The sequence below is a fragment of the Rhinolophus sinicus genome, linkage group LG15 (assembly GCF_036562045.2).
Source record: "Rhinolophus sinicus isolate RSC01 linkage group LG15, ASM3656204v1, whole genome shotgun sequence".
Lineage (NCBI taxonomy): Eukaryota > Metazoa > Chordata > Mammalia > Chiroptera > Rhinolophidae > Rhinolophus > Rhinolophus sinicus.
In genome coordinates, this window is record NC_133764.1 from 43,137,397 (window position 1) to 43,151,153 (window position 13,757).

At 40.5% G+C, this 13,757-nt stretch overlaps 1 protein-coding gene across 16 annotated transcripts in view; it reads left to right on the plus strand.

Annotated features, from left to right (window-relative positions):
- Positions 1-10,807, plus strand: part of SPAG9 (sperm associated antigen 9) — a 109,969-nt gene extending 99,162 nt beyond the window's left edge. For all 16 annotated transcript variants that reach the window (XM_019730987.2, XM_019730983.2, XM_019730991.2 and 13 more), the window contains 2 exons: positions 3,390-3,539; positions 7,459-10,807. In XM_019730987.2, the coding sequence (XP_019586546.1) occupies positions 3,390-3,539; positions 7,459-7,574 (266 nt within the window). In that variant the 3' untranslated portion in view covers positions 7,575-10,807. The remainder of the gene's footprint in view (positions 1-3,389; positions 3,540-7,458) is intronic.
- The last annotated feature ends 2,950 nt before the right edge of the window (positions 10,808-13,757 follow it).

Here is a 13,757-nt window from a genome sequence, read left to right on the forward strand (position 1 = left end):
AATCTCTCCTCCACCCCCAAAAACAAACTTCTTGATTTTTATTTAAGAGATCTGCTTGCTTTTGAAAAGCAGTGGAATTATTTTGTCACCACAGAGTACCAAAAATGGTCTTGGCCTAACAAAGGAGATGACTAGAACAAAGGCCCCGACATCAAGGCTGTGTGTGGGAAGAGATGGAGAGTGAGCCCTGGTACCTCCCTCGGCATTGTGGCACAAAGATCATAGACCAGGAGCCGGGGGGTCTGGGCCCTCCACCTCGCCCCGTGCCTTGTTACCTTGAGCAAGTCACTTAACCTCTGAGACTCATTGCCTTATTTTCCTTAAGCAGACGTGATTCATATCTGCTCTCTGTCGGCCTCATTTGTTGTGAAAGTTAATGAATGTGCTTTGAGAAACACAAACTACCATCCAGATGAAAGGTGGTAATGATGATGTCCAATGAAAAATGTCCTGAATATTGAGAATACAAAAATAATGTTACTGATCAATGTTTTGCATATTTTCTCCTATAAGAGGCAAGTTTAGGAGTTAGACAAAGTTCAAATCTGATTTTGCCACATCAACTAACTGTGTGACATTGGACAGAGTAGTGTCTCAGTGTGTTAGGGTTCTTCAGAGAAACAGAACAGAGAGAGAGAGACAGAGAAAAGCGGGAGAGATATTTTGATTAATTGATTTAAGGAATTGGCTCGTGATATTAAGAGCCAGCAAGTATGAAATCTGCAAGACAGGTTGGTAGGCTGGAGACCCAGGCAAGAGTTGATATTGTAGCTCAAGTCCAAAAGCAGTCTGGAGGCAGAAGTCCCTCTTTTTTGGGGGGAACCTATGTTTTTCTCTTAAGACCTTCAGCTGATTGGATGAGACCCACCCACATTATGGAGAGTAATTTGCTTTACTCAAAGTCTACTGATTTAAATGTTAATCTCATCTTAAAAAAAAAAGAATAACTTCACAGCAATATCCAGACTAGTGTTTGACCAAATACTGTGTGTGTTTCCCCGAAAATAAGACGTAGCCGGACAATCAGCTCTAATGCGTCTGTTGGAGCAAAAATTAATGTAAGACCTGTTCTTATTTTACTATAAGACCAGGTATAATACAATATAATTATAATATCATATAATACCGGATCTTATATTAATTTTTTTAAAAAAGATTTTATTGGGGAAGGGGAACAGGACTTTATTGGGCAACAGTGTGTACTTCCAGGGTTTCTTTCCAAGTCAAGTTGTTGTTCTTTCAATCTTAGTTGTGGAGGATGCTGTTCAGCTTCAAGTTGTTGTCCTTTCAGTCTTAGTTGTGGAGGGCGCAACTCAGCTCCAGGTCCAGTTGCCGTTGCTAGTTGCAGGGGGCGCAGCCCACCATCCCTTGCGGGAGTGGAACCGGCAACCTTGTGGTTGAGAGGACGTGCTCCAACCAACTGAGCCATTTGGGAGCTCAGCGGCAGCTCAGCTCAAGGTGCCATGTTCAATCTTAGTTGCAGGGGGCAGATCCCACCATCCCTCTCGGGACTCGAGGAATTGAACTGGCAGCCTTGTGGTTGGGAGCCCACTGGCCCATGTGGGAATCAAACCGGCAGCCTTTGGAGTTAGGAGCACAGAGCTCCAACCGCCTGAGCCACCGGGCTGGCCCTTATATTAATTTTTGCTCCAAAAGACGCATTAGAGCTGATTGTCCGGTAGGTCTTATTTTCAGGGAAACACGGTATGTGGCACCATGGCCTAGCCAAACTGACACAGAAAATTAACCATCACACTCATTTTCCCGAGGGTGTTCCAAAGATTAGATGATTAGTATAAATATTGCAGGGTTGGTCTGTGGTACCCTTAGCAACATGGTAATGAGCATCCCAAAACACACATCTTGTATATTTGTATAGTTATTTCTTTAGGATAAATTCCTAGAAATGGAATTGCTGGTAATAGTGTTTTCTTGCTTTTTTTAAAAAAGAAATAAAATGTCATAGAGTCCCCTTTGAGTCTCCTTTATATTCCTCCAATCCCATCCCTTTCCCGTTTCCTCTCCATCTGTAACCATTATCCTCCTTCTGTAAGCATTAACCATGTTTTATACTTTCACTACATTGGAACATATCGATAAACAATACATAGTGTTTTTGAATTTAACTTAAATGTTATGTTACATTATTAACAGAATTGTTCATTAGATAAAACAAGAAGGGTTTCTTCAACTTGCTTCTCATTTTTGAGATTTATTAAGTTTATACATAGAGATCTTGTTCATTCATTTAACTATCATATTCTAATATCTGAATAAATGTGTTATATTTTACTCAGTCTCCTATTGATGGAGGGCTGGGTTCCTCCCCCCCCCACCACCACTATTACAAGCAATATTGCCCCAGATCTTTTTGTGCAAGTGGTAAAAACTTGTCTGTTATAAACCTGGAAGTAGAATTGGTAACATTGCGGTTTGTTGACCAGTTGGCCCTAAGGATTAAACCATCAGGGTGACCTTCTCATCCCACTGTGCTCTTGCTTCTGTGGCAAAACTAACTAGTCTGCTAATAGTTCGCTGTAGCAGGCCTTATTTTTTCCAGAGTTTAATGAGTAATGCATGAAGGAGATACTGTGGGAATAAATCAAACTGCCCTCTCCACTTTCAACATAAATTAAAGTGTGTTGCGTCATAGGACTGTGTCCTGCTGTCTCCTGGAGGCGTGGTCTGTGTAGTTTGACCAAAGGACAGCAAACAAATTGTGGCAAGAAAAGACAAATACCCCACACAGCCAAAGCTTTCTAAGAGGGATGTCATAGAGATGACAGTGTGGGTAATATTTGTTTTCTCTCTCTACCATTTTAAGCTCAAGGATTCTACCTTAGAAGTAAACTTTACAGGAAATGGCATGTTTACCAGTAATTTTATTTGCATAATCTAAATTAAAAATAAGATGTACTTTTCTTAAATATCAGAGGAAAACCATGGATTTGAAATAAATTTAAATATTAATTAGGAGTACTCAAACGCATAATGCTTGAAATGAATACTTTTCTCCGTCTTTTACACAAACCCACATGTACCTTCTCAGGGAAGAGACCTTTCCAATGTCCCTCAAGTCAAAAGATGTAGATTGTAAAAGTGTGAAGCAGGCAGCTAAGACTAGCCTGGCCATAAACAGATTTCATACTGGATTTTGGACCTACATCTGCTTTGGTACAAAATGGCTTCACTTAGCTTTTCAAATTGGGCCTTTATGACCTTTGTAGTTGTTTTCTGATCACGCAGAGGCTTCTAGCATCTCCAGGACTTTGGTTGTATTAGATTATATTTACCTTTTTTTGTTCAACTTTCTGAAAATATTCAGAAAAAATGAGTTTCCCACCCCAATCTATGATAAGTAATATTCACTTCTGATCCTGTATAAATAGGTCAAGTCGTCAGCCCACAAAGTGGCAGTAGTGGCACGGATCTGGCAGGTGACAAAGCAGGGCCATCGGCACAGGAGCCTGGCAGCCAGACGCCTTTGAAGTCTATGCTCGTCATCAGTGGAGGAGAGGGCTACATTGACTTCCGGATGGGTAAGTGGGTAAGCTTCTGGGAGCTCAGTTTCCACTGTGTTCTGTGACCTGGATTTTCACCCACGATAAACCCTGATAAGTGATTTCTAGGTTTTCTTTGAACTCATTACATGGAAAAGAACTTTCTATTTTCCTCCCTCCCTTCCATCCTTCCTTTCTTCCACCAAAGTGTATGTGTTTGAAGGAGCATTAAAAAATAGAAAGGTTTGTCATATATTAAGGTACACGTGAAGAACTTAAGATTTGGGGTTGGAAGGCCTTGGGCAAATCATTCAACCTCCCAGAACCTTAGTTTCCTCATCTGCGAAATGGAGAAATAATAATACTTTATAAAGTGTTGTTTGTATCAAATTGATTTCATTTGTTCATTTTCTCACCTTGTAAACATTATCTACTATGTGCCTGTCAGCCTTAAGCATGCGATACAGAAACAAAGCAGATATCTCCCCCGTAGACCACAGAACAGTGCAGAGATAGAAGTGTGCTAATGAACGACAGTGTAGAGATGCTCTGATGCGCTATTGGAGAAGGGGCGGGGGCAGGAGGAAGTCCAGACAGGGTGCTTGAGGTGACTCAGCACCCAATAGTGTTGGTCTGAAGAGCTGGGGTACGGAATGGGATGGGAAGACTTGGGGGTTGGCATTCCCAAGTAAGAGAATAACGACCAAAGGTTTAGACATGTGAAACCACCTTCATTGAAGAAAAACTACTGAAAAGTGACTAGAGCATAGAGTAGAAAGAAGTACAAGTTTGACCAGAGATAAGTCTAGAAAGGGAGGAAGGGACTGGCTTATGGAAGGCCTTTATATATGTCAAATTAAGGAATTTGCATTTTTATCTTTAAAGCGAAGGAAAACTATTGGAGGCCTTTAAATAGAAGAGCAATGTGATTAGATTTGTGTGGAAGGTAGATTGGAGGTATAAGACTAGAGATCGGGAAATAAGCAAAAGTGAACTGATTAAGGTAGTAGCAGTAGAAATAGATAAACAGCATGATGGGGAATTGGCACGTGCAGTCATGAACCCCATAATGAAGGGGGTACGTTCTGAGAAATGCATCGTTAGGCAGTTTCATAGAGTACACTTACACAAACCTCAATGGTGTAGCCTACTGCACAGCCAGACTCTATGTACAGACTAGCGCTCCTAAGCTACACGCCGATGCAGCATGTTACTGTACAAAACAACACGCAGTTAAATCACGCACGAGAGAAAATGAAGGAATCAAGTAAACGTGAGATGTGAGACTGCTGCCAGTATAACACAGCATACTGTTGTACAACAAACTTTTTTTGATAAGTAGAAAGAATAGACTATAAAATAATAAAAAGTGTAGTGTAGTAAGTACATAAACCAGTAACATAGTCGTTTATTACCATTATCAGGTATTACATGCTGTACTTAATGTATGTGCTAAACTTTCTGTGACTGACAGCGCAGTAGTGCTTTACACAGCATCGCCACAAACACGTGAGGAATGCGCACTATGACATCACTAGGCAACAGGAAATTTTCTGCACCATTATAATCTTACGGGCCCACCGTCTGCAATGCCATTATGACTGTAAGAGGATGTGGGGGAAGGGAGCGAGCCATTGACTCAGAGATATGGACTCTCAGGACGGAAGAGGATTTGGAGGGAGGGAAAGAGGATTTCCAGTACTGGGTATGTTGACCTTGAAAAGAGCATGGGAGTTGGGAGTTACATAGGTGGGAAACGTTCACTGGGCTTTTGGGTCTTTTTTTTTGTTTGTCTGAGGAGAGAGGGTTCTTGGGAAATAATCTGTCTAAGAAGGAATGACCAAAGAGGTACAAAGAAAACAGAGAATTGATGTTTGTGCAAGTCTAGTGCTTTATAGACTATAGAGCACTGTGATGTAAATTTATTTGCTGTAAAAGAAGGGATCCTTCAGACTGGCCTGAAATTAGAGTGATTCAAAAGTTCCTAAACATCAATGAATACTGTAAAAAGAGGTATAAAATTTAGGGTCATGTAAGTGAGTGTGCCACATGTAATTAGTATAAACTAGAATATCTAATGCAAAAAGGCTATTGACACATTTTAACGAGGGGATGTTAATGTTAAGTTTAGAAATTAATGGATTCTGGTGACGTTAGCAGGAATGGGGTCACTTCAAAGTGTTTTAAATAATTGTCTGTTGGTACGGAAGTCCTTTTTAAAAGAGGGACTTTACTTGGCTGGGGTGATTTTTTTTTTTTTTTTAAGTGCAATATGGCAGTTGGAACCATACAAAGTATGTTGGTAAAACCTCTGGTTTTTCCATTTTCACTAAAAATTCCTTCCATTGTAGAGTCTGAAAATAGCATAGAAATTGCTTGACCAGGTTTGTCGGTATCTCTAGTTAACCCAACCTGAAAAACAGACTTGTCTTAAAGCATAGGTTAATTTTAATAGTAAATATGCTTTAAAAAAATTCAGTGTGATTTTTGTTGTTGTTCCTTTTTCTTTTTCATTTCCTATAATATATTAACAATGAAAAATTAATCCCAGCAGTCCTATATGGATTAAGTAGGATGTAGAGACCTTAGGAAACAGGGTAATTTTTAAAAATAGAACCTTCACAACAAAACAACACAAAAAACAAATGCCAGCAATCTTATCTCAGCTAATTACTCATTATCATTGTAACTTTTTAAAATTTAAAAACCAAACTTAATTTTTTATACTCAAGCTACCTGACTATATTTCAGTTCAGAATTGGATTTTGAGCCTTTTAAGGCATGCTCCTCTCCACAGTTGGACATTGCTGTGAAAAGGCCAGTAAGAGGTGGGTAAGGGAGAGATTGGCCTGCTGAGGAAAATGCAAATTTTTATGGTTTTTCCTCTTCCACTCTTCTAGTTGACAGTATCAATGTTTTCTTTTGCCCGGCTGAAATTCAGCTGAGACACAGTACAAGGTTATAGGAGATCGGTGTTATAGCTTAGTCCCTTGTTATCTAAATGGGGAGGATTCCGCTGAAGAATCTGACCCGTTAGACGAGTTTTCTCTGGGTTATGCCAGAGTAACCCTGCTCTGCAACAAAAAAAACAATTGATGGGTGCTTGTACAGAGAGGTATGGGTGCTTGTACAGAGGGGTATGGGTGCTTGTACAGAGGGGTATGGGTGCTTGTACAGAGGGGTATGGGTGCTTGTACAGAGGGGTATGGGTGCTTGTACAGAGAGGTATGGGTGCTTGTACAGAGAGGTATGGGTGTTTGCACTGGGCCTTGTAGAGCAGTGTCTTTGATCAGGACCTCATTTGTCAAATTCGTTCAGCAGCTACTGGAAGAACCTCTAGTCTGTGTGTACCTCGGCCTCGTTTCTTCATCTCCACTATACTCATGACCTATCCTAAATTTGAAAATGATGAAAAGGAAAAGTCAGCCTATTAGGCGAAGAATCTGCCATCTCATAGTGCTGCAGGGAGACGATGTCAGTTTCCATGTGCTGGTGTCAGTTACCTTTGGAGAACTTGACTGTCACAATAAGCATGCGTTGTCGCTTATTTGTGGGGCCTGTCCCCACGCTTTCACATTAATAGTACTGTCTAGTCTCGTTCTTACTTTGAAATAGACAAGAGCAGACAGTCCATTTTAGATAAACACAGAATTGGACAGCTTTGCTTTCTTAGCTTCCGTCTCTGTTAGCTTCAGTATGCACACATATTGGGATGAGCCCCCAACATAATTTAGTGAACTCACTGTTACAGATACAGTCTGGAAATGAATAACCTTTTCAGAAATCAGATAAGAAGATTCGGATTCACGGCATTTCTTTTACTGTGTTGTCTGCAATGGGACCCAGATGAGTTCTGTGCACACTGTTCGTGCACCGAGCATTAGCATCTTGTGGGATGGACATCAGCCTGCAGAGTCCACACTCAGCCTAACTTGTCACCCTCCTTGTCGTCCTCCAGGTGATGAAGGTGGAGAATCGGAACTTCTTGGAGAGGATCTTCCACTTGAACCGTCTGTTGCCAAAGCAGAAAGGAGTCACTTGATCGTGTGGCAAGTGATGTATGGCAGTGAGTGAGCCCATGGGACGCCGGTGGACACGGGGATGCCGTCTCTTCTGCATGGTTTCTTTTCCCTTTTCCTCTTTATTTAATGCTCTCTTCGTGAAATAAGTTTCACCACATAATGTGTGAGCATTTTTTTCCCTGTTAACTTTACATTACAAAATCTGTCTTACCGTAACAATACAGGAACTAGCCGTTTTACTGCACCAGTGTTATAGGCAATTTCAGTATATTATGAACAAATCAAGGAATGTTTACTTTCTGCAAACTGGTGAATTATAGAAAGCAATCCAGATGTGGTATATTCTGCCACAGTTAATGTCACTTCGTTTGATGGGGTCACTTTTTAGCTGTCACTAATAATGGAATTAATGGAAACACTTGATAAATGAAACTACAGTAGTAAAGTTTTCCCCAGTGTATTATAAAATTGACACAAACTAATATCAGGTGGATTATCAGGATTTATCTAAATGTCCCAAGAGGGCTAAAAGCTAACTGTAAATTACTTTAATTTTCACTTTCAAATCTGACAAATCTTGTTTATATGATATATAAAACTTTGTTTTCATCAGATTTGGGGGGGTTTTATATTAAAGAAATTAAGACTACACTATTTAAATAAAAGTTTCCTGTTTCTGACTTATTAGAGCTGTAAAGTTTGTGAGGCCTGCTTCTCTGAATATTCTGATTTTTTGTTTTTTTTGTTTTGTTTTTTCTTTGGTTTTTTTGAGACTAGTTTCACTCATTTCATACTGACATGTTTGAAAGGTTTATACTTATAAGGCTTAGAAGATAGGTATCAGCAATGGAGGATTTTTTTTCTTTTAAAGGAAATTGTGTTTTGGATTTCTTGTACCAGCAGGTGGTGGTGGTTGGTTGAATTTTTTTCCATGTGAAAGATTCACCTGTTTACCAGTTGTTGGACTGCTCTTTCCAGTTACTAAGAGTAAAGCCGTAGTGGTAATGGAGTGTGGCCTGACGGACTGAATGAGGGATATGATTAGAAATGGTGTTTTCTCTTCTGTATAAAACTACAGAACAGCTATACTTGATATTTTGTATGTAAATGACACATTTGAGCTTTTATGCCCTGTTGAAATTGAAATGCCATCTTCAAAGAGGAAAACTATGAAGGGGAAGAAGACAAAGCCAAGAAGACAAAACCAAGAGTAAAAGTCGACGTGACATCTTTTTACTCACAATACCCATTTTAAAAATAGAGGCTAGATCTGATTGCCTTGTTTAATTATACTGCGGTTTTTTTCCTTCTCAACCTTCTTGAAAATGTGTGATTTACTGATTACTTTAGGCAAAGCTAAATATAAATTTAAGTGCTATTTTAAAAATATAAACCTATTGGATAAAGACCTCTTATCAGAAGGACTACTTCAAAGAAAGGAAGGCAAACACAGGTCTCAGATTATCTGAGCATTCTTAAGTGCCAGGGATTTTTTTTCTGAATTGTCATGCAAGATATTTGTAAAAAGTACATGTATCTTTTAAGCATATACATGATTAGGCTAGATTATAAACTACATCAGATTTAAGGAGCTGGAGGAGGCCTTTGGATCCATTTGGCCATGTGTGTCTATAAGCACATTATGTACACAGTAAAATTGCAGACACTTTAAATGGCTAGAAGAAAAAACTTTTGGTAAAAGCTGTTAAAAGGATAATGCTTTTGCTTGAGCTATGTACTTTTCTTCAGGGCACTAAAACTTAGGCCACTTTTCCATAACTTGTAAGGTATGCTTTTAATTCATTTTAAATCTGAGTCATTTTTGGCAATACCTTAAAAAACCCACATTCTTAAACATTTTGGAGAATGTTGTTTAAATTCACAAAAAAGAGACACCAAAGTGTTTGGAAATTTTAATACCCAGAAGTAAACATCGCAGAATCATACTCCATTTGCTGTTCAGTCTTTTACAATTTACATGGCCGAATGTAATTTAGGAAATCAGGAGTTAAAGATGAGAAATGTAAACAAACATGTTGTAATTGTTCTTTTTAAACTTACTGGCTTTAACTTAAGAAATGTGGGTTTGTCGTTATTTTATGTCACACTGTCAGATTGCCTGTGCCCCTGTTAATTAACTTCAGGGGCACAGAGTTCAAAATAACCTGTACAATTTATTTTAAGGGCTTGTCCTCATGTTTGTAATTTCAGTTAAGTATTTTCTGCATATTGCTTTATTTCCCCCTTGCCCCCAATAACATGTTTATATTCTTGTAATGTTCACTTTAGTCAAGGGGCAACCTTTGGAAGAAAATGCCAAAATGCAAGCTTCTTGCAAGCAGCAGTGATTGGTGTAAACTGCCCTTAGCTAGCACGTTAAGGGCAGAGAAGAGGATTGAGTACCTCGGGTTGGTCTCCATGTAAAAAACATTTACTCCTATTGGAAGAAATAAGGGATACCTGAGAATTTTCTCATTTTGTTACGCTTGGGTTACGTGTGAGGTTGGACTGTGTAAAATTGCTGATGTTTGACCATTGCTGATCTACAAAAGTGGCAGTATCATATACAGCAATCAAACACTATTGTATGTAGATTAAAATCCCTGTGAGGCAAAGGGAGAATATTCTCTAGGAATTCAGCTTTTAAAGGTCTTCCTAGATTTGAGAATAGATCCTTTAACAATGGCTGCCTTAGAAACAAAACAATTGTCTCATAATATTAACTGGCCTAAAGAATGTGTGTCGGGCAACTGCTATGGAACTGAGTATTTATTTCCTTGTGAGTATTATGACCTTTACCAAAGGACTCAACCAGATTTAGGGCACTTCTTAATTGATCATGTTGAGAAAGGGACTCATTGGTCCTAGTTTGTAACATGGGAAGAGTGGAGCAGAGAGAATTAAATGTGGAAATCATAAATGCTTTCTAACAGGGTTATGCTGGTTTATAATACAGAATGTCTTTTTCTTTCTCTTTAAAGAATTAAGTTTTTATTAATGTTGTCATACATTTCTCAATATTTGAATATATTTTAACCATTTTATGTTCTGAATTTGTTTTTTGTCCTAGACATTTTATCCCAAATTTTACTTGCCTCTGTAATCTGAAAAATGGGTTCTAGGATGTCCTACTTGCTGTCTCTTAGAGGCTGAGGCTTCATTTCTATGAGCAAAAAGCTTGTTTAGCAATGTAGCTATTTCAGTATTTATTTCTATTATGGAATCCCTGGGGTTCGGAATGTAACTTTGTACATGAAATATATATAAATATGTATATGAAACATGTATCAGGTCCAGTGTATTTTGTTTTTGCCTTTCTGAGGCATCTGACCTTGGTTTTTATTTGAAAGTCCAGTCATCCTTCCCCATCAAACACATTGTCGTTGTCATTTCTGAGGGACTGTTGCCATTTGGCGCTAGCTAAAGGTGAGCCCTGGGGAGTACACAAAGCACACGTCTGCTTGGCTCACTGTTCACATGAGACATGAGTAATAGACAATAGGGCTTTCTAGAAATGTGGGTGTGCTGAGTAACAACCCACACGTGATACTAAGGCATGCCGTTTGCCAGATTGCTCAGTGAGGAGAGGCAGGCTGCGGCGTAGATGTTAATGAGATGGCATGCTTATTCGTGATCCATTTGCTTGGGAGAGACCGAAAGGAAGGGTGATTATAAAACCAATCATGTGGTAGCACAATGTGAAGTGGTATTTGGACCAATCCCGTGTATTTTGTTTATAAGAAATGTGGGTTTCTGGCGTGATAGTAACAGTCCTGATGGGCACGTTAATAGAACAGTTGACTAGATGAAGGCACAGCTGTCTATCCAGTGAGGTGGGACACTCTAGGACAGAATTAATAGCCTGGCTCCTTCCTACTTGACAGGCCCCCTCAGTCCTCAGGGGCCTACCGGGTCATTGGGAAACTGATGAATTCTGGTCGGCCTCATTCGGTCCTCTCCCTGAACTGGCAGGTCTCTAGTGGAAAGCCAGAGTCGCAGTGCAGGACTGGAAGTGTCCGTTTTCATTTTGTTGGGGGCAGGATGGGAGTGCTGTCCTCATAACAGATGGCAGCGTGCAGTCCCACCTAGTGGCGAAACTGCCTTTCACACCTTAGTGGAGAGAGAACGGTCTGAGTCCCGGGCTCTTCCTCAGCCCCCCTCAGGCCTCTCCTGTTCAGTGTGGGCTTGAGAGCCCTGGCCATCACAAAAGGCATGAACTTAATTCATCGTCAGCAGTGGCCAATTTGATAGAAAAGATTTGGTAGTTAGGAGACTTTTCAGAATGCCTTAAATATTCCATAATGATGCAGTTCAGTTTTACACTCATTTCCTTTAGACACATGGTGGTATAATTGCAAAGTGGGCTGTAGACCCATCCAGGCTGTGCCCTGCGGTGACCCTCGGCAAGTCACTTTAACAGCACCCCAGAATCACCCACGAAGGCATAAAACTGCAGCCCAGATCTACTGCATCTATGCATCTGTGAAGTGTCACGGGTCTGTGTGCTGTGTGCCTTAGGCTGAAGAAGACTGCTTTTACATCTTTGGACCTTGTTCTCTCATGAGTTAAAGGAGGGTGGTTTATCCAGGTGATCTAAAAAGAATCCTAGCTCTAATGTCTCTGGTTCTGTGACCCCGGCTCTAATTTGCCTCGATGTGTTGTGTGCATAGATACCAACCTCACCTGCAACAAGCCTCAGCTCAGGGCGGCCAGCTTTTCGTGTAAAAGCTGCAGTTCTCAACCCGGCCAGTAGAGGACAGTGTGGCCTGAATCACCACCACCACCACCACCGCCACCCCCACCCCCATCCCAGCTAGTTCCAGAATGAAGTGAGTTCCTTCTTCCTCTCATCTAGGGACTGTCAGACTGTTTATGGGAACAGTTACCTCAGGTGGTTCTGATTCTTGCATTGGGAACAGCTGCTTAAGAGGCACTGAAGAGCAGCCCAGCTGGATTCACAAGCATCTGTTTTCCAGGAGCAACAAAGCTTTTTTCATTCCTGGCCAGTTATTACCAGCCCATGAGCTCACCCCAGGCTCAACCCACTGCTCTTTCCCTTTTCCTTCATGGATAATTGAAGCTTAGGGTACTTCAAACTTCCTGCTACATTAAAAGACTAAAGAGAATATTTCATCTTCCATTCACTTGGTCAGCGTATTTTTTTCATAGAAGAAAGCCATAACCCTTTCGTTGTTATCATGACTAGCTTACATGTACATAACATCTCTAATAGTTTTCCCAAAGCCTTTACTCCATAAACTCAAAGGTGATTGGTAGAGCAACTCTTTGGAGTGATGTAGGGGCCTGGACGTAGGAGGGGCCTTGCCTCAGGTCCACATGAGACGAGTAAAGGCTCAGGGTCCTCACTGCGGCGAGAATAACCAGCTTCACTCAACACAACAGGCGACTGCAGGTGTGTGTGGGAAAAGTACTAGCTCTCAAGTCAGGAGACCTGGGTTTGAATCCTGGGTCTACTGTTTTTCTGACCCTTCATTCGTCACTCAACTATTCCGTTTCCTTACTATATATATCAAAATAGAGTAACAACCCTCGTCCCCTTCAAGGGTTCTTGTGGCGACTATGAAGAAACGATGTGATAGCCACCAGCACACCACCTGCTTCTGGTCGGAACTCAGCAGCAGACATTGGAGCTTCCTCAGTGTCAGGGATGTGAGGATGAGTAAGACACGGTCAAGGAGATAAGGATAGGAGAGGGAAGGAGACACGGAGATGGTGAAGTACAATAAAGTATTAGGTCTGTACGTTAGAAGCAGTAGTTAACATGTGATATTGGTATGGTGTCTGCTTTGGCTACTTTGTAACGTAAAAACGAGAAAAACTCCCATGCTTATCGAATGCAGAATATTCTTATTTCCAGTGTGTTTATTAGTGTTCTGGACCGTGTCTATCCCAAAAGAACTGTGTTAGGAAGCAGAGGTACCTTGGGCCTGTCTCACCTTTCAGGGAATACCTTTCTCTGTTGCCCCACTCTCCCCAATTTAAGGTAAAGGAGTGTTCCATGGATATTAAATACAGGAGGAGACACATATTCTCTTTTGTAGCTGAGAGTTCATTTTACTCCTGTGCAGACACACTAAGGGACATAATTGAAGCATGAAAGAAGTGGTTAAGTTCAACATTTTTAGATGCCGTTAAACATTTATTCAGTATCTGTGGCTCATAATGCTTTATGACAAGAATTAAACTCCCAGTCACTGCATATAAATGGGTAGGG